At 40.1% G+C, this 25,610-nt stretch overlaps 1 protein-coding gene across 7 annotated transcripts in view; it reads left to right on the forward strand.

Moving 5' to 3' along the window:
- The window catches only part of PTGER3 (prostaglandin E receptor 3), a 215,532-nt gene that overhangs the window by 9,176 nt on the left and 180,746 nt on the right, over positions 1-25,610 (forward strand). The window contains exons 2-5 of one of the 7 annotated variants that reach the window (XR_008199123.1): positions 9,595-9,716; positions 9,921-10,094; positions 14,726-14,739; positions 22,163-22,233. The exons of 2 other annotated variants lie outside the window; for them this stretch is intronic. Coding sequence is in view for 1 of the 5 variants with exons in the window: in XM_052637047.1 (XP_052493007.1) it covers positions 6,470-6,493 (24 nt within the window). In the remaining 4 variants the exon portion in view is untranslated. Of the gene's footprint in view, positions 1-6,469; positions 6,607-7,355; positions 7,368-9,179; positions 9,191-9,594; positions 9,717-9,920; positions 10,817-14,725; positions 14,740-22,162; positions 22,234-25,610 lie in introns of those variants that run through there. 4 more of the 7 variants (XR_008199122.1, XR_008199124.1, XR_008199125.1 and 1 more) reach the window with 4 other exon arrangements.

Here is a 25,610-nt window from a genome sequence, read left to right on the forward strand (position 1 = left end):
TCCTCGTGAGTACAATAAAAACACTTATCACTCTAACCTTCTTTTCCGTTCTGACTTCCTGTGGCTCAAAATAGATAAAATCATCCCTTTTAGACATACCATATTAGGTATGTGGGGGGAAAATACCCAGAAATGTCTTAAGAAGAATCATAGAAATGTATACAAATGAACAGAATAGATCATGCATTGTTATATAATTATTCTGTAAATATGTACTGAGTGCTTGCTTCGTGTCTGCCTCCCTGGTGATACAGTGATGACTAGGATAAGGTTGAAGACATTGAGCAGTTACCTGGCTCTAAGAGACAGTCTTCATGTCATGTTCCATGTGAAAAACAGTCCTTGTGGAGCTGGGTGCCATCTGTGCTGTAGTTGGTAGCCCTGAGCATAAGCCAAACAGGCATGCTAGCTTCTTCCATGAAACTTTCAATCTACTAAGGTAGACCCACAGAAAATAAACCATTGATCCAGTAAATAAATGTAACCAGCCTGGGTACGTTTGTAACCAGATGTAGCTGGTTACCACCTGGTCAATCAGATGACCAGGGTGATCTGGTCATCACCCTAGTTGCTTTCACTGCCACATGGTGCAGCTGCTGCAGGTTGATCTTGTCTGGGCTGAAGGGCAGTGCCGGTCCACGGCCACTGTGAAGTCCTCATGGAGCATGTCCCTGCCCAGGCTGCAATGGGTCTGTGCTTGGGTGCCATTGTTAGGAGTCCCATTCATTCACACCCTCTAACTTCAGCCATGAAGCTCAGCAGCAATTTTCTGAAGCACAACCACTGTACTAGAATGTAAGGACCCAGAGAGCGGCTGGCCTCTGGCCACGTACTGCCTGGAACCTCCTTCTGGGGTCCTTAGGCTCTGGGTTGTACTCAGATGACTTTCTCGCAAGTTTGTCTTTCTCTGCCAGTAAGTTTTCTTTTAAGACATTCCATGTCTTTTCCCGCTACTGAATGCAGCCAAAGTTGCTCTCTACTAAGTTTCTTGGCTTCAGATGTTGGGAGAGGAGGTTAGATTTCTCTGCTTTTTATTTTCCCCCAGAAAATATGATAACTATGATGGTCTACTTCTTTCCAGGTAACCAGCAATTTATACTGGGGGTGTTGTATGGATTTCCTTTGTTGTACCATACAACTTTCCGCTATGAAAACCAACTCAGTCAACATTTACCACACTGAATGTTTCTTATTTCTGTGATACCTGCTCCAATGTGACTTTGTCTGCCCACCTGAACAGGGAAGAGCAGGGCAGCTTCTGGCATCCCCCTACATACATCATGAAAACAATGTGTGTGTGTATGAAGTCGCTTCAGTTGTGTCTAACTCTTTGCGACTCTGTGGACTGTAGTCCTCTAGGCTCTTCTGCCCATGGAATTTTCTAGGCAAGAGTACTGGAGTAGGTTGCCATTTCCTTCTCCAGGGGATCTTCCCGAACCAGGGATTGAACCCGTGTCTTTTATGTCACCTGCACTGGCAGGCAGGTTCTTTACCACTGCGCCACCTGGGAAGCCCACATGAAAACAATGGACGTGTTATAAAGGCAAGAAAAAGGTGCTTTGGCAAAGTGTCAAGGAGGACCTTGTTTTGATGCATTGGTGAATGTGGGGGTGCTTAAAGAGGATCTCCCTAAGAAAACATCATTTATGGTGAATCTTGGAAGTTTGTACGTTAAGGAAGGAAGAACAACGTGTGAAACTATCAGTGTAGGAAAGAGCTGGAAGCATTTGAGGAACTTAAAAAGAGTGACAAAGGGGCACATTAGCATGAATAAAAGGAACAGTAGCTTTAAGGTAAAGCTAGGAAGGGAGGCAAGGCCAGACCATGCAGAACCTTGTCATTTTTGTTTCGGAGTTTATAGATTTTTATCAAGTATCTTGGAAAACAACTAGCTTTGAGTGAGGGAGTGATAATGATCTGCTTTGTGTATTAAGAAGATTACTCAGACTGCCTTATGAATTAGAAAAGGTATCAGAGCCCTTGAGTACTGAGATCAGATGGAAATGTAGAGACATTAATTAAAAAAAAAAATTTTTTTTTCCTTAAGTGTTGCTTTAAAAGGAGAGACAAAGCTTGGCATAGAATTGACAGTGGTAGTGGAAGTCTGTGCAGAAGCGCATAGGGAAAAATTGAGCCAGGTGTGCTAGGAATGGTAAGCAAATATGTTTTTGTTGAAGTATGTTTGAGAATGTCAAGAAATATTATGAGTCAAGGACTGAGGAGTAAGGAAGGAAGGAGTGCACTGGTAGATTGCCTTGAAGATTAGAAATAGGAATTTGCATTTCATCTTGGGCAAGTTGTATTGCTTGTCTGTACTTCTGTTCCATATTTGTAAAAGAAGAGGGTTGACCTTATAAAATCTCTTGATTTATAAAAGGTCATTTAGTAAAATAACTCATCTAATGTTTAATCTATTTCTAGAATATTCTTGGTGAAATTTTCCATTTTGTTTGAATACCTTTACTTATTGGAAATTTATTGCTTTTTAAGGGGCATAATGGAGAAGGCAATGGCACCCCACTGTAGTACTCCTGCCTGGAAAATCCCATGGACGGAGGAGCCTGGTGGGCTGCAGTCCATGGGGTCGCTAGGAGTCGGACACGACTGAGCGACTTCACTTTCACTTTTCACTTTCATGCATTGGAGAAGGAAATGGCAACCCACTCCAGTGTTCTTGCCTGGAGAATCCCAGGGACGGGGGAGCCTGGTGGGCTGCCGTCTGTGGGGTCGCACAGAGTCGGACACGACTGAAGCGACTTAGCAGCAGCAGCAGCAGCAGCAGCAGCAGCAAGAGGCACAAAGAATTTTCTTAGAGGTTCTTTCTCTCTCTTTCTCTCCCTTCCTGCCTTCTTCCGTCTCTCTTCCTTTCTCGTTTATGGTCAAACATAGTACTAATAATATATGTAAAACACTTAAACACCATATCACACTCAATAATCACTTAACAACTGGGCTTCCCCGTAGCTTATCAGTAAAAGAATCTGCCTATAATGTAGGAGCTGCAGGGCACACAGGTTCGTTCCCTGTGTGGGGAAGATCCCCTGGAGGAGGGCATAGCAAACCACTCCAGTATGCTTGCCTGGAGAATCCCATGGACAGAGAAGCCTGGCAGGCTACAGTCTATAGGGTTGCCAAGAGTCAGATACGACTGAAGCAACAAAGCATGCATGTACACACGCATATTGCTTGAATTAAGTGTTGCTAATTCTAGTTCTTGGTTTGTGTGGAACAATACTAAATTTAATTAGAGATATCTTTTATTTTTAATGGAGAAGGAAATGTTAACTCACTCCAGTATCCTTGCCTGGAAAATCCCATGGACGGAGGAGCCTGGCAGGCTACAGTCCATGGGGTCACAAAGAATCAGATACAGCTGAGCAACTTCACTTTATTTTTAAAGTTATATGACACTATACTTCTCAATTGAATATCAAGGAGTTCTACTAAATCTGTGTAAATAAACAGTAAAATAACGTGAAATTATGTTGACAACGTCAGGGACAGGAGCCATGATGTATTAATTCATTTAAGTGACACTTACTATCAGTTGTGTGCAAGACACTGTACTACAACCTGATACAGCAATGACATGGTCCTTGTCTTTAAGGAATATGTTGTTTACTGAATGATTTCCTGGAGAAACTTGAGGTTGTGACTCAAAGCAGCAATGTTATTTTTCTTTATCAATTATGAATATAGGAAAAAAAGTTGGGACCATTCAGAATTTATTTACCTATTCATGTGTTCAGTGATTGTTTACTGAGTACCTACTATGTGTCAGACACAGTTATAGGTGCTGTAAATATAGCAATGAAATAAGCAGACCAGCTTCCTTGTCTCAGCAAACATGCATTCTAGGGGAAGGAGAAAGTCAATAAATTAGATGAGAAGTCAGATTGTGGTAAATACTGTTAAGAAAATAAAGCAATGTGATGTGATAGAGGAAGCCTGGGAAACTTTCATAGATGGAAACATTGGAGAAAGGTGCCTCTTAAATGAGAGGTAATATTTAAGCTGATATCTGAGGGAAAGGAAAGAACCAGGTATGAGTGATCTCCAGGAGGAATACTTCGTAAGTTCAAGAGGTAGAAGGAAGTCCTGTGTGGTTGAAGTGAGAGGGGTGTGGAGAGAGTAAGAGTCTGTGAATTGAGGTAGAGACAGTGTTGGGGGCCAGATTGTGTGAGGCCCTGAGGATGAGTTTTGATACTATTTTAAGAAAACACTGGAAGATTTGAAGCAAGGGGAGTGACATTATTGGATTTATGTGTTTAAAAGATTCTTCTCGAAGCTGTGTGAGGACTGGGTTGCAGAAGGGCCAGAGTGAAAGTAGGGAGACCAAGTAGAAGGTATTGAAACTGTCCTGATGGGGAATGAGGACAGCTGAGGTTGGAATGGAGAATTGGATATATTCACACAGAGTGTTTTGGAGATAGACTTTGCAAGACCTTCTGCGATTTCTCTAATCCTTGTCCTGTGACTCTGACAGGAAATAAGGTCCCATCTTCCTCTCTGGACCTCTGGTAAGGAAATGGCTATCTGTCCACAAATGACTTTCCATCTAGTTCCTTAAGGTGGAAAAGAATTTGTGGCTCAGAGGTTAAAGCGTCTGCCTCCAATGTGGGAGACCTGGGTTCGATCCCTGGGTCGGGAAGATCCCCTGGAGAAGGAAATGACAATCCACTCCAGTATTCTTGCCTGGAGAATCCCATGGATGGAGAAGCCTAGTAGGTTACAGTCCACGGGGTCGCAGAGTCGGACACGATTGAGCGACTTCACCTCAACCTCACCTCAACCTCCTTAAGGTGGAAGTGACTACTCCGAGCTAGTAATGGGCAGATTTAGAATTAAGTTCTATCTAATGGGGGCTATTTTTTTGTTCTGAGATGTGAATTGGAATAGTCAGAGAGAAAGGAAAATAAGCAAAGTTTGCTTGTGAAATAGTAGGATGTTATAAGACTCATCATCCCTGAAGAAGATCCAGACCAAGCTAAAGCAAGCTAGTTTAAGGGGGAAAAAGGGAAGGGGAAGGTGGATTTCTTGGCTCATATAAATTGCTGGTGATGCCAAGAGTGGAGGTGACCCTGTGGAAGACGAAGCCAGGACTCTGTATCTTTCACTTTGACTTCCTGCCTGTGTCAGAATCTCCAATTCAGGCTCTGTTTCTAAGGAACTAACCTTTGATATACTCTTGCAGCTTACTGGCCAGGTTCCATGTACTTTTCCCCATAGCTTTTGGTTAATAGGTTTATATTTACAGGCTGCATGAAGTGGTCTAATTTTGCTATTTAAAATAATGTTTAGATTAACTTTATTTCTGGTTGTCCTGGGTTTCTGTTGTTGCACGGGCCTTTCTCTAGTTGTGGCGAGCAGGGACTCTTCTCTAGTTGCAGTGTGCGGCTTCTCACTGTGATGGCTTCTCCTGTTGCAGAACACAGGCTCTAGGGCACATGGGCTCAGAAGTTGCAGCTCTCGGGCTCCAAAGCTCAGACTTAATAGTTGTGGTGCACAGGCTTAGCCACTCCACGTCATGTGGGATCTTCTCTTCTGTGATCAGGCATTGAACCCATGTCTCCCACATTGGCGGGTTGTTTCTCCACCACTGAGCCACCAGGGAAGCCTTAATTTTGCTTTTATAGCAATACAGTATTTCAGTGACTATGAAGCCCTGTTTCAACAAATTTTTTCCTCTCTCCCTCCTTTTTATTTGCTATTTATTTACTTATTTAGCAAATACAAGAAACAGTTATATGTGACATAATGTTTCAGGACCCCACTTCATCTTCAAAGACATTGTGAGTTTTGTTAAATTACAATTAAGGATTTAGACTTAGAGAATTGTCCAGAAGTGAGTTGGGTATAGCTTGAGGTTTCTAGTGGGACAGAGGTAGGTATATAAGTTTCTGAAAGCTCACAAATACTCCATCAACACCACAGAGAGGCAACAAGAAAAGGAAAAAAGAAATTTTTTCTTGATTTTTCCATAAAGGATGAAATGCAGTCTGGGTTTGATGCTAATCTGGCAACTATCTGTATAAACCATTGGATGTACTAATGACCAACATTCTGGGTGGCATATTTTTGAATTCATTTAATGGTAATAATTTCCTCAAGTATAGATTAAGGATTTGCCTGGATCCACAAGGTAAATTTCTTCTTCAATTTTGTTCTATAAAAAATATTAGGGGATGTCTTGATTTTTTTTCCTCTCACATCTATTTCTTATTAAATCGTGCTGTAGGTCAATTTCAGGAAGCATGAGACTACCCTCTGACTTCAGAGCTCTAGTCTTCTCCCTCAACTTGATATTTGGTCGCAAACAATAAAGTCTAACACTAAACACAAAGGGCATATGTAAAAAAGGATACTGGGGGCTCACAGTATCCATAGAAAGCTGGCAGATTTGGAAGATAGGAAGGACACAGGCTGTTCTAGATGCTGAGCATCAGGCCAAGATCCTACTGCAAAACAGTTTCTGTTGCTCTTTGTGTCCTAGGAGCAAACCTGACTGCTTTAGCTTGGTTTCTTTGCCTCCTGGCCAAATAAAGAAGTTATTAGAAGAAGGATCAGGCAACTGCAGCAACTTGAAGTAGGACCTGATAGTGAGAAGTAAGTGCTAGGATTTCTCTCCCACCTAGAACACATAGAAAAAATTTTTCAAAATTGGGGTATTAATAACAAAAGATGGGGGTTCATTGTTAACATCTAAATCATCCTTAGAAACATTATGACAGTAAAGTTGTATCTTTTAAGTCCTGTGTGTATGTGTTCATGTCACTTATTGAGGAGTTGGAATGGCAATCAGACTAATGGAGAGGAAGCTGAAAAGATCCACAGAAGGACATACTTATCGAATGCCTACTACATGCAAGCACTTGCTGCTGCTGCTGCTAAGTCTCTTCAGTCGTGTCTGACTCTGTGTGACCCCATAGATGGCAGCTCACCAGGCTCCCCCGTCCTGGGGATTCTCCAGGCAAGAACACTGGAGTGGGTTGCCGTTTCCTTCTCCAGTGCGTGAAAGTGAAAAGTGAAAGTGAAGTCGCTCAGTCATGTCCGACTCCTAGCCGCCCCATGGACTGCAGCAGCCCACCAGGCTACTCCATCCATGGGATTCTCCAGGCAAGAGTACTGGAGTGGGGTGCCATTGCCTTCTCCTGCAAGCACTTGAGAATTACTTTATTATCTAATTTAATTGGCACAAGTTTATCAGTTTGGTATTTTTCTATCCCCATCTTTCAGTTGTACAGACTATACTTTAAACAATTAGAAAACTTTCCCCAGTCCTACCCCTAGAAATTAGTAGAAGTTGGACTTTTTATGTTGTAATAATCTCTTTCACATTCATTGTCTCTTATTAGCCTACTGGTGGCTCAGATGGTAAAGAATCTGCCTGCAGTGGAGCAGACCTGTATTCAGTCCTTGGGTCAGAAAGACCTCCTGGAGAAGGAAATGGCTACCCTCTACAGTAGTCTTGCCTGGAAAATTCCATGGACAGAGGAGCCTGTCAGGCCACAGTCCGTGGGATTGCAAAGAGTCGGACACGACACGACTGAACAACTAACGCACAAAATATTTTCAGGTTACTTCACTGAAAATGTCACACACAAAAAGAACAGATTGATTGAGAATGGTCAATGATCATGGAAACTGTCTGGGTCACATAATTATAGTGATTAAAGGTTTCCTGAAATGTCTCTGTTGATTCATTAATTGACTGCCCTTCTTAAGAGCTTGAGTTTCTAGAGAAATACTGTGAAAATCCCTGTAGAAGTGACAAGAATTTTGACTGTTCTATAGCAAACTGTTAAAGGATTCCATTCAACACAGCGCCTACAATTTAGGAGGCTTTCTCTGGAAAGGGGCAACATTAATTTCATCTGGTTCCTTCTGTCTCTTCAGGTTTAGAAAACTCACATACATTGGTAAAATTTTACTAGGCCAACATTTTTCAGCTAGTATGATTCACAAATATTATTCTTTTTTACTAAACTATTTATAAAACAAATAAAACTTGTTATTGAGTTCTCTTTGCTTAGCGGGAAAGTGTTTGACTACAGTCAAAATTAGAAAATTGTTTTGACACTTTTAAAACTTCTAGCATAATACAAGGGAGAAGGCAATGGCACCCCACTCCAGTACTCTTGCCTGGAAAATCCCATGGATGGAGAAGCCTGGTAGGCTGCAGTCCATGGGGTCGCTAAGAGTCGGACACGATTGAGCAACTTCACTTTCACTTTCCACTTTCATGCATTGGAGAAGGAAATGGTAACCCACTCCAGTATTCTTGCCTGGAGAATCCCAGGGACGGGGGAGCCTGGTGGGCTGCTGTCTATGGGGTTGCACGGAGTCAGACACGACTGAAGCAACTTAGCAGCAGCAGCAGCATAATACAATGCAATTGGGATTCTTTTATTCTAACCTGCTTTTATCTGTTCCCCCCCCCCCCACCCCTTATAATCATAGAGAAGAAAAAGAGCCCTACTGAACCTTAGTGTGTTCACAGTGATCCTATAATATCGAATTCAGGCATTTTTTCCATCTAGCACTCTCTCACCCAGATTAAGAGGCTTCAGATTCCTTAGTTTAATCCTAAAAATCTTGGATTTGGCCACTTTTACCACTCATTTTCCATTCCTTCCCCAGCATCCCTACCATTAGTTGTAGAAATCAACCTGTATTTCCTAGAATAACTTGCAGAATTACACATCTAGAAGTGTGACCTCCATATTGCAAACCTCTCCAGAAACTTCTCCTATTTTAGGGGAAAGTGAAAGTGAAAGTCACTCAGTTGTGTCCGATTCTTTGCGACCCCATGGACTATATACAGTCCATGGAGTTCTCCAGGCCAGAATACTGGAGTGGGTAGCCTTTCCCTTCTCCAGGGGATCTTCCCAACCCAGGTCTCCTTCATTGGCGGCGGCATTCTTTACCAGCTGAGCCGCAAAGGAAGCCCCTGTTTTAGAGGAGGTGTGTGCTAAGTTGCTTCAGTCACGTCAGACTCTTTTTGACCCCATGGTCTGTAGCCTGCCAGGCTCCCCCGTCCATGGGATTCTCCAGGCAAGAATACTGAAGTGTGTTGCCATGCCCTTCTCCAGGGCATCTTCCCAACCTTGAGATGGAACCCTTGTCTCATGTCTCCTGCACTGACAGGTGGTTTTTGTTGTTTTTCCATCACATCCTAGATTTATTACAACTGGCCTGCAGGCAAGAGGAGAGAGCTATTACATCGACACTTCAATTCTATGGATACATCTTAAATAGAGGGAGAATTCAACCAAGAATACAGGATAAACTATTCCCAAGCTCCAGGAAGCAGTCATGTGATTGAGCTGCATTTTTACAGGCAAATAAGGCAGTAAACCTTCACATCAGTTTTCCGACAGTTTTTATACAATATGCTTCTGTGGTACAGAAAAGAAATAATCAGAGCTCACAATGGAGTTTTTACACTATTGTCACAGTGTGTGAACACTGTACACCCTTTTGTTTTCATAAAGATACATTATAATAAACTTCTTGCCCTTGAGTTTATAGTTTGTAATAATCTATGATTAATACACTAAAATTGCCTTTTTTATGTGGTCCTCCACATGAGAGAATGGTCAGATCAGCTCCTGGACAGTCTGCATATGGCAAAGTGACCCCACGAGGAGCCAGACAGAAGGGTGACCGTGGAGATCCGGAGCCCTCCTGCGTCCCCGGGAGCCGTGGGGGCCTGGGTGAGTTGGGGTGGGAGGGCGATAGCTTGGCGTGGTCGGGGGCAGGCGCTGCGGGGCTTCCCCTCCAAGGCTGGGAAGTCTGGGGTTTCGATACCACCTGGGAGAAAACAGGAAGATCAGGCGAGTGGACCAACGCGAGAAACCACTGGTGAATTCTGAAATTGACAGGATGTAACTGTAAACAGCGCCATTCTCCCTTAACAGTGTCTGTGACTGTCACCTGGGAGGAGACACAGCGACGCTCACCGCTGATGGTTCCGTCGTGGCATCCGCTGCGTCTCAGACCTCAGCCGCTTTATGGTCGGGTGGGCATGAGCCGCTCATGGCGCTGCTGGACACACTTGACCGTCACACCGTCGCTGGACTCCAGGGTGGCCGGTGGGAGACCATGGAGATCCGCCTCGCGGGGAAGGGAGGAAGAATACTAAAGTGGGTTGCCATGCCCTTCTCCAGGCAATCTTCCCGACCTAGGGATCGAACCCTTGTCTCATGTCTCCTGCACTGACAGGGGGGTTTATTTTTTACCACTGTGCAGCCTGGGAAGCCCATTTTAGAAGACAGAGCTTTTCTAATCCTGGAGACTGATTTAAATGCCCTGCTTCTATACTCCATAGGCATGCACATACCCTTTTCATTTAATTCTGCACAGTTATATTTACAGTTGTCATAATATTTATTATGACAATAAGGATGATTACCCACAGTAGACAAATGGTTACTTCACAATAGGAACTGAGCTAAGCATTTCGTAGACATAATCTCATTTTCTTCTGTCAATAACTCTACAAGGGGATAGTGTTATCTCTTTTTTCAGATGAGGAAATGGTTTTGAGATGTTAAGTAACTTTACCAGGGTCACCAAGTTAATGAGAAGTGGAGCTGACCCTCAAATCCAGATTTGTCTAGGTTTATAGCCTATGTAATGAACTGCTAAATTAAAAGGCCTCCCTCTTGTTAATATCCACTTATTTGTCTGATTCACTGTAAACTGCGAAAGAGCAGAGACCTTACCATATTTGTCTATAAATCTTCCTGGCCCATAGCAGCCACTCAATGAATGATTGTGGAATGAGTGAATGAAGAAACGAAGTTGTAGTAAACTGAAGGGGACATGAGATTTAGAATCAGAAAATTGATTTAGAATCAGAAAATCACAAGTTTAAGCCCTAAGTTTTACATATATTACATGTTTTATAATCTTCACATGAACTTTTCAAGGCAGGAGACATTTATCTTTTTATTTTTTTTCTTTGCTGGGTAAGCAACTTGCTTTAAGACCCACAGTTGGTAAATGGTATTGAGCAAATCAAGCCCAAATGTTTTTTATTCCAAAACCACCAAGGAGCTTTGGAATGCAGCTTGAGTCTAATGAATGATGGTACTAATTTAAACAGTAAAACTGTGAGCATTATATAAAAAAACAAAAAAAAATTACGCCTTTCCCTTTATTTGCTAGCTTTTATTGTTTCTACATTGTTGTTAGTAGTAAAAATTCTTATAAAGACCGAAAACTGTAAGAATGGGAGACACAGCATTGTTTTTGTAAACAAGAGAGAAATTAATTAGAAACAGTGGGTAGAAGCAGTGGCAAACAGCTGCTCTAATGCCTAGTATCCAAAGAAGAGAAAAACAAAAAGGATGTTTCGGAAGGTGCCCTGCGGATAACAATTAAACAGTGAGGAATTTTAGCAACAATAGGGAAACAGTAAAACTAACAAAGGCAGGGAAAAACAATGCTTCAAAAGATGCCCCAAAGTTTCAGTGTATCAGTGTTGCCCTCAGTTGTTATTAGAGATGATATAATATTCTTCAGATTATTTCTGTTCTTCAGAATAAAGAACATAATTACAAATCTAGGGTTGGGACAGCCTTCAGAGTTGATTAATCCAGAAGCTCAGCACTGTAATCAAGAAAGCTTGCCCCTTCTTACACAGTCTACGGTTTTGGCCTCATCCTGTCTATGGCTTGTTCCCCTCGGGTAGTAGGCTGGTTGCTAGTACATGCTTCTTTGTTCATCTCTTGCAGGACAAAGAAGCTTTGTTTTTTGATGGCTCTCTCCTAAAAATGAAGAAACTTTTCCTGGGATGTCCCTGGAGAGCTTCCTCTTAGAACTTATTGCCTAGTATGGAGTCATATCATCATCCTTGATCCAGACATTTCCAGCAGCTAGGGATGGGTCAGCCTTGAAGTACTTAGGCTCCAATGAAAATAGGTGTTCTGGTGAGAAGGGGAGATGGGAGATGGAGAAAGGAAAAAATGGACACTGTGGTGATGATCTTTCTGCCATTTAATTGAGAGAATATAGGTGGAAGCCCATCAAAATGTATAAGGCACTGGGACCTGCACTGTCCAATATGGTAGCACTGGCCACTTGGTTATTAGACACTTGAAATGTGATCACTCCAAATTCAGATACAATGAAAATGGAGAGCAGAATCTTTTCATTAGAGTATTTTGAAAAATAAAACATCATTTATAATATAAACATCACATGATACTTGATGGTGTTCATCTGCCATCTGTACAGTGCCTGAAAGGAAAGAGTGATTGTTAAGATGAATTTCAAAGCTGCTACATAAACCTTAATGGATTATGGGGTTAAAAGAGGACTTGTGCCTCTACTGGCTATGGCAAGTTACCATTCTGTTGTGTGTTATAGCCGCATTCTTCTGCACCGGAATTTATGTACCAGTTAGGAGGTGATAGTGAAGAGCTCTTTTATGCTTCATTGTATTGTTCTTCACATCAAAATAAGAATAATACCCAAAACAATAATAACAAATACTTACATAGTACTTATTATAAGCCAGATTACAATACTGTCTATCTCTATGTCTGTTAACTCAACGACCTGGAAGGTGAGTGGGTTGCAGAAATCAATGTCTTCAGTTCTGCTGCTTTGAAACCCAAAAGGATAGTCAGTCACCAGAAATATTTGGTTGCCACTTTTCCGCTTCACAAAACCCAAGCAGTAAAAGTGCAAGTTAAACCCAGTTTACACAGTTCTCTTTTAAAAGGTTGAGGCATTGGCAGCTAAACTTCGTGTCATAATGAGGAATCATAGAAAGTTCTCCTTAATATCAAGGAAAAAACGATCCTGCTATATGAGACTTTGCTCCGCTCAAGTTGTGGATCTGGCATTGCACTATTGCTTAGCCCCTATTTATAGTCAACAGAACAAGAGTTAACTGTAAAGAAAGCTGGCAAATTTTCAGAGGGAGTGTTTTGTGTTGGGGAAAAAAAAATAATATAGTGTCAGGAAATTCCTATGCTAACATAACTAGAAACCTAACATTGGCAGGAAATTTTGCAAATAAATTCTAAACTGTTATTGATGCATTATCTGTTAGACTCTGAGGGGCATTTTACACATTTATTATAATATAGGCATAAGATATGGCTTCCCAGGTGGCACTAGTGGTAAAATACCTGCCTGCCAATGTAGGAGAAGTATGAGACGCGGGTTCAATCCCTGGGTTGGGAAGATGCCCTGGAGGAGGGTATGGCAACCCACTCCAGTATCCTTGCCTGGAGAATCCCACGGACAGAGGAGCCTGGGGCTATAGTCCATGGGGTTCTAAAGAGTCTGACACAATTGAAGCAACTTGGCATGCATGCATATTCTTTTGTGTGTGTATACATATACCATATTTTCTTTATCTATTCATCTGTTGACAGACATTTAGGTTGCTCTTATGTCTTGGCTATTAAAAATAGTGCTGCAGTGAATAAGGACATTCATGTATCTTTTTGAATTGTAGTTTTCTCCAGATAAATGCTCAGAAGTAGGCTGCAGAATCATATGATAACTCTATTTTAAATTTTTCTAAGGAAACTCTATACTGTTCTCCATAGTGGCTGTACCAATTTACATTCCCACCAGCAGTGTAGGAGGGGTCCTTTTTCTCCACAACCTGTCTAGCATTTATTATTTGTAGGTTGGAAAAAAAATTATTTTCTTATTGAAATATAGTTGACATACAATATTATGTTCAATATTATGTTAGTTTTAGGTGTACTAAAAAATGATTCAGCATTTGCATACATCAGTACCATCTGTCCCACACGACATTATTACAGTATTAGTGGCCATATGCCTTGTGTTGTGTTTTACATCTGCATTACTATTTATTATATAAGTGGAGGTTTGTAACTCTTAATCTCTTTGAAGTATTTTGTGCTCCCACCTCCCTCTCTTCCTGGCAACTAATTGTTCTCTGTATCTCTGAATCTGTTTTCTATTGTTTTTTAGTCTCTATTTCATTTATTTCTCCTCTAATCTTTATTATTTCTTCCCTTCTAATAACTTTGGGTTTTGTTTGTTCCTCTTTTTTAGTACCTTTAGGTGTAAGGTTAGAATGTTTATTTTAGATTTTTTGTGTGTTTGCTTCCAAAGATAGATTTACATCACTATAAACCTCCTTCCTAGAATTATTGTTATTGTGTCCCACAGCTTTTAGATTATTATGTTTCCATTTTCATTTGTCTCCAGGTATTTAATTTCTTGTTTTATGCTTCAGTCACTCATTAGCTCTTTAGTAGCATTGTTTGGCCTCCATATGTTTGTGGGTTTTTTTGCAGCTTTTTCCTATTAGTTGATTTCTAGTCTCATTCTGTGGTCAGCAAAGGTGCTTGATATGATTTCAGTTTTCCTAAATTTACTAAGACTTGTTTTTTGCCTAGCATGGAATCTATCCTGGAAAATTTTCTGTATGCACTTGAAAAATATATATATATTTTGCTACTTTTCTCTTGTTACTTTTAAGATTTTCTCCTTATCTTTAATTGTTTTTTTACCATATAATTATAATGTTTCTTGATGTGTACCTCTTTGGATTCATCTTGATTGGGACTGTCTGTGCATCTTGGACCTGAATATCTGTTTCTTTACCCAATTTAGAAATGGTTTCAGCTATTATTTCTTTAAATAAGTTCTCTTTCTTTTTCTCTCTCACATCCTTTTTGGACCTTTATAATGTGAACACACCTCTGTCCATGGAATTCTCCAGGCAAGAATACCGGGGTGAGTTGCCATTCCCTTCTCCAGGGGATTGCCCCAACCCAGGGATAGAACCCAGATCTCCTGCACTGAAGGCAGATTCTTTACCATTTGAGCCACCAGGAAAGTCCAGTGTGAACATTCAGATGATTGAGTTGTCCCATAGATCTCTTTAATTATTCTCATTTTTTAAATTCTTTTTTATGTTCAGCTTGAGTGATTTCCACTGCTCTGCCTTCCAGTCCACTGATCTGTTCCTCTGTATCATCTAATCTGCTACTGATGCCTTCTAGCGTATTTTTTTTAAATTTCAGTTATTATATTCTTCAGCTCTGTTTGATTTTTCTCTGTATTTTCTAACTCTTTGTTAAAATTCTCACTGTGTTTATCCATTCTTCTCCTGAGTTTTGTTGAACATCTTTATGATCATTACCTCAAACTCTTTACTGGGTAGCTTGCTTATCTTTACTTCATTCTTTTTTTTTTTTTTTTTCCCTGAGGTTTTTGTCTTGTTCCTTTATTTGAAATATATTCTCCCATCTCCTCATTTGGATAATTCTCTGGGTTTACTTGTAAGTATTAAGTGGGTCAGTTACAATCCCTGACCTTGGAGAAGTGGCCTTATGTAGGAGACATCTTACAGCACCCAGCAGCACACACCCCTCTGCTCACCAGGGCCATATGCTCTAGGGGCACCCTCTCTGTGGGCTGTGTAGGCTGTTCTGTTATGGCAGGGTCCACTGCCATGCGTGCACTGGTAAGCAGGGCTGGCCCTGACCCAGGTGGCTACTAGTCTGCTGGTGGCAGGACCAGGTCCTGGGGCAGCTGGCTGCAGGGGTCTGAGGTTTGTGGGGAGGGGGTCAGTCGGGGCTGGTGCCAACCCACTGGTGGGGGCAGGTAAGCCCCTGGATTCCAAAATGGCGCTTTCAATACCTGTTTCCTTGAGGTAGAATGAACTCCTCAGAATGACGGTCACCAGAATCTGTCTCCCCAAAAGTTGTCCCAGTTAACTATTCCCTTCTCCAGGAAGCTCTCCAAGATCAGCAAGTGGGCCTGACCCAGGCTTCTTTCAAATTCCTGCCTCTGAGCTGGGTCTTGGGGAGTACGAGATTTAGCCTGCAGTCTTTAAGAGTAGAGTCTCTGTTTCCTATGACCCCATAGTTCTCCCATACGCAAGCCCTGCTGGCCTTCAAAGCCCAACATCTGGATGCTCATCTTCCGAGTGCAGGACCACTGGGCTGAAGAGCCCTTTGTGGAGCTTGGACTCCTGAATCTTTGGGGAGCACCTCTGCCATTATAATCCTTCTGTTTATGGATCACCTACTTAGGGGTATGGATCTTGACTATCCTGCATCTCCATCCCTCCAACTCATCTTGTTGTGGTTCCTTCTTTATATCTTCAGTTGTGAAAAATCTTTTCTGCTAGTCTTCAGGTAGTTCTCATAGCCAGTGTCTCTGCAAAAAGCTATAATTTTGGTGTGCTTATTGGAGGATTTAAGCTCAGAATCTTTTTACTCCACCATCTTGGTCACACCTCTGTTTTATTATAAATATTTGCTTCTCCTGTTGAGTTTATAGCCCAGATTTCTAGCCTTTTCCAGGGTATTGCTGTAACTATGAATATTCTACTTAAAATCATGAATGATAAGATGTTCTTGTGAAGTGAAAGTCGCTCAGTCATGTCCAACTCTTTGTGACCCCATGGACTACACAGTCCATGGAATTCTCTAGGCCAGAATACTGGAGTGGGTAGCCTTTCCATTTTCTGGGGATCTTCCCAACCCAGGGATCAAACCTAGGCCTCCCTCATTGCAGGCAGATTCTTTACCATTTGAACCACAAGGGAAGATGTTTTTCAGTTCAGTTCAGTTCAGTTCAGTCACTCAGTTGGGTCCGACTCTTTGGGACCCCATGAATCGCAGCACGCCAGGCCTCCCTGTCCATCACCAACTCCTGGAGTTCACTCAGACTCACGTCCATCGAGTCAGTGATGCCATCCAGCCATCTCATCCTCTGTCGTCCCCTTCTCCTCCTGCCCCCAATCCCTCCCAGCATCAGAGTCTTTTCCAATGAGTCAACTCTTCGCATGAGGTGGCCAAAGTACTGGAGTTTCAGCTTCAGCATCATTCCCTCCAAAGAAATCCCAGGGCTGATCTCCTTCAGAATGGACTGGTTGGATCTCCTTGCAGTCCAAGGGACTCTCAAGAGTCTTCTCCAACACTACAGATTAAAAGCATCAATTCTTTGGCACTCAGCTTTCTTGACAGTCCAACTCTCACATCCATACATGACCACTGGAAAAATCATAGCCTTGACTAGATGGACCTTTGTTGGCAAAGTAATGTCTCTGCTTTTCAATATGCTATCTAGGTTGGTCATAACTTTCCTTCCAAGGAGTAAGCATCTTTTAATTTCATGGCTGCAGTCACCATCTGCAGTGATTTTGGAGCCCCCCAAAATAAAGTCTGACACTGTTTCCACTGTTTCTCCATATATTTCCCATGAAGTGATGGGACCAGATGCCATGATCTTCATTTTCTGAATGTTGAGCTTTAAGCCAGCTTTTTTACTCTCCTCTTTCACTTTCATCAAGAGGCTTTTTAGTTCCTCTTCACTTTCTGCTATAAGTGTGGTATCATCTGCATATCTGAGGTTATTGATATTTCTCCCAGCAAACTTTATTCCAGCTTGTGCTTCTTCCAGCCCAGCGTTTCTCATGATGTACTCTGCATATAAGTTAAATAAGCAGGGTGACAATATACAGCCTTGGCGTACTCCTTTTCCTATTAATAGCTAAATTGAAGCTGTCATCTTGGTTAATCATAATAACAGAAAGAAAAAAAGACCAGAGTCTTGAATAAAGAATAAATATTAATAAATTTGAGCCTTAGGTGAAAACTCTAGAATCTCTTACCAACAGATGGGTAGGATGAACTTTACTATTATTATTTATTCATTTGCTAATTCAAAACTATCTATAAATCTACAGTGTAACATATTCTGGTCTAGACCTGTCCTGAGATATACCTAAAAATATAGGAATAAGTCCTACTCTTGTAACAATTTTCATCTACTAGGAGAGGCTAACAGTTAAAAAATAATGTAAAATGTGCAGGAGAGATAAAGGTAGTGAAGAATTTGGGGGGGTCCATATTATGAATTATCTACCAGGTTTTTCAACAGTACGTGAACCGTGGACTTCCAGATGTTCAAGTTGGATTAGAAAAGGCAGAGTAACTAGAGATCAAATTGCCAACATCAATAGGATCATCAAAAAAGCAAGAGAATTCCATAAAAACATCTACTTGTGCTTTATTGGCTATGCCAAAGCATTTGACTATGTGGATCACAACAAAGTGTGGAAAATTCTGAGAGATGGGACTACCAGACCACCTGACCATGCAGATCAAGAAGCAATAGTTAGAACTGGACATGGAACAGACTTGTTTGAAATAGGGAAAGGAGTACATCAAGGCTATATATTGTCACTGTGCTTATTTAACTTGTATGTAGAGTAATCATGTGAAATGCTGGGCTGGATAAAGCACAAGCTGGAATCAAGATTGCCGGGAGAAATATCAATAACCTCAGATATGCAGATGACACCACCCTTATGGCAGAAAGTGAAGAGGAACTAACAAGCCTCTTGATGAAAGTGAAAGAGGAGAGTGAAAAAGTTGGCTTAAAGCTCAACATTCAGAAAACGAAGATCATGGCATCTGGTCCCATCACTTCATGGCAAATAGATTGGGAAATAATGGAAACAGTGTCAGACTTTATTTTTTTGGGCTCCAAAATCACTGCAGATGGTGACTGCAGCCATGAAATTAAAAGATGCTGACTCATTTGAAAAGACCCTGATGCTGGGAAAGATTGAAGACAGGAGGAGAAGGGGACAACAGAGGATGAGATGGTTGGATGGCATCACCAACTCAAAGGACATGAGTTTGAGTTAACTTCAGGAGTTGGTGATGGACAGAGAAGCCTGGCATGTTGCAGCCCATGGAGTTGCAAGGAGTCAGACACAACTGAGTGACTGAATTGAACTGACCAGGCTTTTGGCAGAGGAAATAACAGATAAACTGACATTTCAAATATACACAAAAAATAAGTTGAAATTAGTTAAGAGAGGGGAGTGAGAGTTATAAGACCTAGGATCTACAGTTATAAAAGTTTAGAAGAAAGAAAACTGGTACTTTTGAAGAACTCAAAGAAGTTCAAAGTAATTGAAATATAGATGTGGGAATAAAAATGGTGAGCATTTAGTATACAGGGTCCAAGTGATGATGAGCCTTCAATGTCCACCTTAAAAGGTTTAGACTTTATACTCAGGGCAATGAAAATCCATTGAAAACTTTTTAAAGTGGAATAACAGTCAAATTTTTATTTCAGGAGCATCCTTGTAAACAGCACAAAGGGGCCCAGAATGGAGTCTAACAAATCATATAATAGACAACTGTAGTGGATTAGACAGAGATGATGGTTGTCTGACTTTAGGGTCAATGGGAATGAAAATGAAATAAGTGATAGATTAAAAAATATTAGGAACTTTTTGGACAATTTGTGATTGAGTGTGAATAATATTACTAATGAGGTGGAATAGGAGAGAAACAGTTAGAGATGAGAAACACAGAGAGAGCAGTAAATCAAGATGAACAAAGAATAATTCTTAAGTTTCTGTCTTAGGGAACTGGGTTTACTGAGATAGGGAAGACTGATGGAGAAGCAGCTTTGAAGACGATAATGATTTCAGTTTGAACTTGCTGAATTTAACATAAGACATCTAGGCAGAATTGTGCTTGAATCAATCAATCTGGAGATTAGAGAAGAGGTACAGCCTATAGTTCATAGATGGGTTTTGAAGTCTTTGGGGTAGAAGAGTTTGCCCAATGAGTTTGTACATAGAGGCTCCTTCCCATATATACAACATAGAACTAAAAAAATGCTAATATTTCCAGGATGGATAGAGAAATAGGGGCCATAAAGGACACTGCAAATGAGCACTCAGAGAGATACTGGGAAAATTAGGAAGAAAATAAGAACAAATGGCATTTGGAATGTTTGGAAAATAGAATCCCGAATGTTTGGCAACCTGAATTTTAGAGAAGAATGTTTCAAGAAAGGCTGGTGAGTGTCCAGGGCATTTCAAAACCTTGCTGGCTGGCTTGGAAACAGCCTTTCCTGAGGATTTATGGGCACTGAGGTCACATTATAGCAGGTTTAGGAATAAATTTGAAGATAAAGAGGATAGACAACTTTTTGGAGAATTCAGCTGTAACTTCTGGAGCAGTATTTGTAAAGAGATGAGAATTCCACAGAAGGTAAAACGATAATGGGGAAAGGCCAAAAGTTAAAGATAAAAGAGGAAGGAGGTAACTGAGAAAATAAGACCTCTGACATTCATGAAGGATAGGATCCAAGGCACAAATAGAGGGTTAGTCTTAGCTAGGAGATAGAGACTTTTCTGTTTGAGCAAGAGGAAAGGAGGAATGGATAGCTGCTGATGCTGACCTTGGTCCTAAGAAGGTGAAAGGCACCTAAAGAGCTTTTTTTTTTTTCTGTGATGTGATTAGGATAGAAGAAGATGTGTAAAATAGTCATTGTGGTGAATAAAAGTGAGAGACAGAGAGAGGGAGAAAGAGAGAGAGAAATGAGTTAACTAGGGAATGAGATAAGGAGACTGAGGACCAAGAATTCAAAAGGAGAGCCCAATGTGCCCATATTTACCCAGTGCCCATCCCAAGTACATGACTGTCTATTTGAATCCCTCTGTGAGGTAATGTTGTCTCACAGCATAGGTCTTAAAAAAGAGTGTCATTTTGACATGAAACAAAGGAAGAAGTTGTCAGGTTAGAATCTCAGTCATTAGCCTGTGTTGTATACTTAACTGTGGCACAAGAAGGGACTCTTGTACGCCATGGCTGTACTATCCATGAGTCACAGAGGCCGGTAAAGTATAGCCAGACATCACATTCTCTTTAACAAACCGAAATACATTTGTCTATTAAATGTTTTGACCCATTATAGAGTCCCAGACTGTACCTATTAGTTGTTAAATTATTCTCACATCAAGTACCTAAGAATTCAAGCTAAAATGACCACATGATGGTTCTAGGTTCTAAAATTTTGCCAGTAAATTATATAATAGGCCATTGTTTATACCTAAGGTTTCAACTTTTTGAACATGAATGCTTATTTTCTAAGTATGAAAATAATACATATGTTGTGGAGAATCTGGAAAACAAAGAAAAATATAGAGAAGAAAATAGAAATGACCTTAATTTCCTACTCCAGGTTAACTATTTCTAATATTTTTCTATATATACACACAGAGTAGTTTTATCCTTTTGGATTATGTTATATCATAAACATTTGTTTTCATTTGTTTTCACTTTTAAATCTTGAACATTTCTTTGTATTATTAATTATTCTTCAAAAACATGATTTTAAATGTTAGCATTGAGATGTATACTGATGTATATTATGCACACTGATAGATGTTCCATAATTTGAACAGTATCCTTTTATTGGTAACTTGTTTTTAATTTTCTGTTATATTTATATTGAGGAGAATATCCCTGCCCACAAAACCTAGCCCACACCTCTGATTCCTTCCTTAACCACTTAGCTGCTCTTGTCACTAATACTGTGGTTTTCTGAGTGTAAGACAGTGGTAGGATAGAGTATTTGGGGCTTAAAGAAAACTGTACTTTGGCACAAAAAAAACCTGTCTTAACTCTAAATATTTTTAGGTTAATATTCCTTACACTTTGACAAAGACATATTGTCTAGACTTTCTCTTGACACCTGGAATACAAAAGTTTGAAATATAATAAAGTACCTCTTCTGACATGTATTACAAAGCTAATCCATCATCTATAATCCAAAGAATGAATATTTTTATAGAGTAGATTTTTGCCTTCCTCTTTTCAGCCAGAGTTTGTATTCTTGTTACTGACATTTTTGGACTATTCTAATAGAAAGATTAAAAATTTATCTAGACATAACACATGTACCCAGTTATACTGAGCCACACCGATTTTACAATTCATACTAGCTGAGAGGAGAGAGTAATTCCTCGGTACCAAGTAATGTGGTGGCAGACTTCAAGCTTCTTTATAATTTTGAGGTCCCTCCTGTATATTGACTGAATGGTAATTATGCATTTTCAAATATTTTTAAGGTGCAAATTTGGAAGTTTTGGGGGGTTTTTTGAAATGACTCTATTAGGTAGAATTTTAAGGAAAGCAGACCTATATAGATCATGCATTCATTTCCTTGCACTTTTCCCCATAAGCATTCCTGTTCTTTCTCTGAACATCAAAGCATTCTGTTCTGGAAGCCTGTGCAATAGTACAATAGCCTGGGGCTGGGGAGAGGTATGCTGTGTAGATTGAAGGTGTCAATTATCCTTATCTCATTTTAATTTTCACAACTGCACTACTAGGTGAGAAGATGCTCAGTAAGCGTGGATGAATGATGTTTTAGAGAAGAGGAGAAATCAAGATCCAAAGTTAGGTAACTGGACCCCAAACTAGAAACAAAGTGGAGTCAGATTCATGGCAGGTCTTTAACTCTGATCTGTGTGTTTGCCTAAGTGTGCAACTTCTGTAATATCTCCCCTAGAGCCTCATGAATCTTGTCCCTTGTCGTCTTATACTGTCCACTTTCTAACTTTGTAGTTTTCCTCTCCTCCATTTCGCAAAAATCACATGTAAAGTTTTCCTAGAAAAGTTTTGTCTTTTGTTCTATACCTTTTACCTTTTGGTTTCTTTTTCTTTTTTTTTCCTCCAAATTAAACCCTTATTCATTTTCCAGCTTTGCCCCAGAATTCATCAGAAAAAATTTAGCCATTGAAGAATATATGAGAGACCATCCAGTCCAGCCCCAGGGTTTAATATTAAATTTAATAAAGCATGGAGAGTAAGTGACTTGCCTAAAGTCATAAATGCTGGCAGAGCCAGGGTAAGAGTTGCTTTTTTTCTGATTCTTGGCCCGTTGTTGTTTTGAAACATTTAATAAAACTGCATAATAGTGGAGATGAAATAATGCCACTTCTAGTAACTTTTCTTAATGTGTGTGAACTGTTTATTTCCAAAGTTTTCAGATTAGGCAAGGCTTCTGAAACAGAGTCTAGAATGCTGAGATGATTTGGCAACCTGAGAACAGAGTTGTAATCAGACCAGAAAGACTACAGTTATTTCTTAAATCTACAGTGAAGCTTCCTGCCATGAAAGTACTTCAAATTATGTGATTAAGTGGTTCAAAGGGCCCAGGCTGGTTTGAGTGTATTATAACTAGCACATTTATCACACTGTACAGGGAGTTTCCAGTAAAGCAGGTTTATTCTCCTGTAGCCTGACAACAGAGAATTACAGAGACCAAAGCAGCATAGATAAGACTGGCTGTAAGGAAAGTTCTTTTACGCGCTTATATTAGGAATAATTTGGAAATCATAAAAACCACATAATAGAGCATAAGGGAAAAATAAAATTTTATTCCCTCCCCACAAGTTAATTTTTCTGTATTTTCTTATGTATCATCTTCAATAGATACATGTAGTCTATAATCCAAGGCAGTTTTGAACCAGGAAATAAAGTTCTGAAGGTTTTCAAATGTGTGTTTAAAAAATCCTACTGCAGTAAAATAAAATCCAAATGCAGAATATTAAAAACAGTCTTCCAAAGGACCCTCTGGAGGTTCAGTGGTTAGGATTCTGTGCTTTCCCTGCTGGGGCTGGTTCAATCTCTGGTGGGGAGCTAAGATACTGCAAGCCATGCGGCGTGATAAAAAAACAAACAAAACAAAACAAAACAAAAAAAAACCCCAAAGAACAGGTTTCCTTTTAGTGTTAGTTTTGTACGTTTTAAAGATCATTCTCACTGGGGAAGGGACAAATCTTGTTTTTTTCTTTAGGATCAAGAAAAGTAATTGCCTTTGACACTAAGCAGGGATGGAGAATTTAGGGGTTACTGATGTGGTTGTGTTCATTCTTATCCTGGTACAAAAAGAACTCTCTCTTCCTGCTGATAACCAGAGGAGAGGCAAGAGGCCTGCCTGGGAGAGTTACATGAAGCCTGGGGAAGATTCAGGCAGAAAAGTAACTGCTCCCTTCAACCAGAGTTGGTCTCACAGCTCTCTTGACTGGATTGTTATATGAGGCTGTTTTGAAGGTGCAGTTGTGCGGTGTGTTTCTTAAAAAAAAATAGCTTCCATGGTGGCCAAGCAGCCTGTTTTTGGTTTGTCCCTTGCCCCTGGTAGAATGGGACTAAAAATCTCCTGCACTAGCAGGTGACTTCTTTACCACTGAGCTACCAGGGCAGCCCAAATGCAAGTTAGCATCGATGAAAATAGCAAGGAAATGGTAGATTGGTAGAATGGTAGATATGGTAGAATCATTAATCTACCATAAATTTACATATTGATGTCAGAGTTTTTCTCCTGAAGTCTGATCATCTAAAAAAAAATTTGCAAAAATTGTAATCTCTGTTTGGCTCCCTAAATAGAAGGAAGTCTAATATAAGACACTTATAGGATACCAAGGTGTCAACAGGGCTGGATTCCCTGCTGGAAGCTCTGAAGGAGTGTTGAAGACTCATTTCCTTGCTATTTTCATCGATGCTAACTTGCATTTGGGCTGCCCTGGTAGCTCAGTGGTAAAGAAGCCACCTGCCAGTGCAGGAGATGTGGGTTCAATCCCTGGGTCGGGAAGATCCCATGGAGAAGGAAATAGCTACCCACTCCAGTATTCTTGCCTGGGAAACCCAATGGACAGAGGAGCCTGGAGAGCTACAGTCCATGGGGTCACAAAGAATCAGACACAACTGAGCAACTAAATAACAACTTGCATTTATGTTCACAATTAGACAAGAAATTAGGAGATCTATTTTCCATCCCTGCTGCCATTTGGAAATGGTAATATCACACTCACTGCCTCTAATTCCAATTATCTTCATACTGCACATGTCATGAATTCTGGGAAAAGCTAGAGTGTCTCTCCCCATGTGCCAGCTATTGCTTCCAGGGCTTGGTTTCATAATTTCATAATCGCTGCATTGTCAATAGGAAATTATGGGAAATTATAGTAGACCAACCAATGTCAGCCATATGAAACCTGTATTAGCCTAATGAAATAATTTTAAATTATTAGCCTCATAAAAATTAATCTTAGAATAATCAAGGAGGACTATATAATGACTGAAATTCCATCTTAATAAGTAATTTTGTGAATTTTCCTGATTATACAAAGTGGGAGAAATTCAATATTTTATTTTGTAAAAGAAAATGAAGATGTAACTTATGTGAGTTCTTAAATTATTTTAGATGAGGGTCAGAACACTTCCTGAAAAGTAGTAAATGGTCCAACATATTTAATTATTGGATCCATCTCCCTCTGACCACAGCTGGAAAGGTTCTCAGATTTTAAGGATCCATGTGGTTACATTGAACCTACCCAGATAATTCAGGATAATCTCCCCATCTTGAGGCCCTAAACACAGGGCTATGAGCCAGCACTAGAAGATACTAGATTATTCATTTTAAATAAATTTGGTTATAATAATTCATATTTATTAATGAAGAGAATAATCCATTTCCTTTAAACAAAAGACTTTCCTAAATTGTTTGAAATGTTTTTATACACATAAAAATTTTTAAATAATTGAATAATTATTTAATAGTAATAATTCCATTGCCTTCCACAAATCAAAATACATATTTTACATTTAATTTTAATAACAATATAACTTTATATACATGATACTATCTTACATTCTGGTTTTTTTCACTTAATTCATATACATATATATAATTATGCAGCCACCTGTATTTTATTAAGCTTTATTCCTGATACTAGAGATTTATATGTTTGCAGTTTCTTACTAGATTATTCTTCA

Source organism: Budorcas taxicolor, chromosome 3 (assembly GCF_023091745.1).
Source record: "Budorcas taxicolor isolate Tak-1 chromosome 3, Takin1.1, whole genome shotgun sequence".
In the NCBI taxonomy this organism is placed as follows: domain Eukaryota; kingdom Metazoa; phylum Chordata; class Mammalia; order Artiodactyla; family Bovidae; genus Budorcas; species Budorcas taxicolor.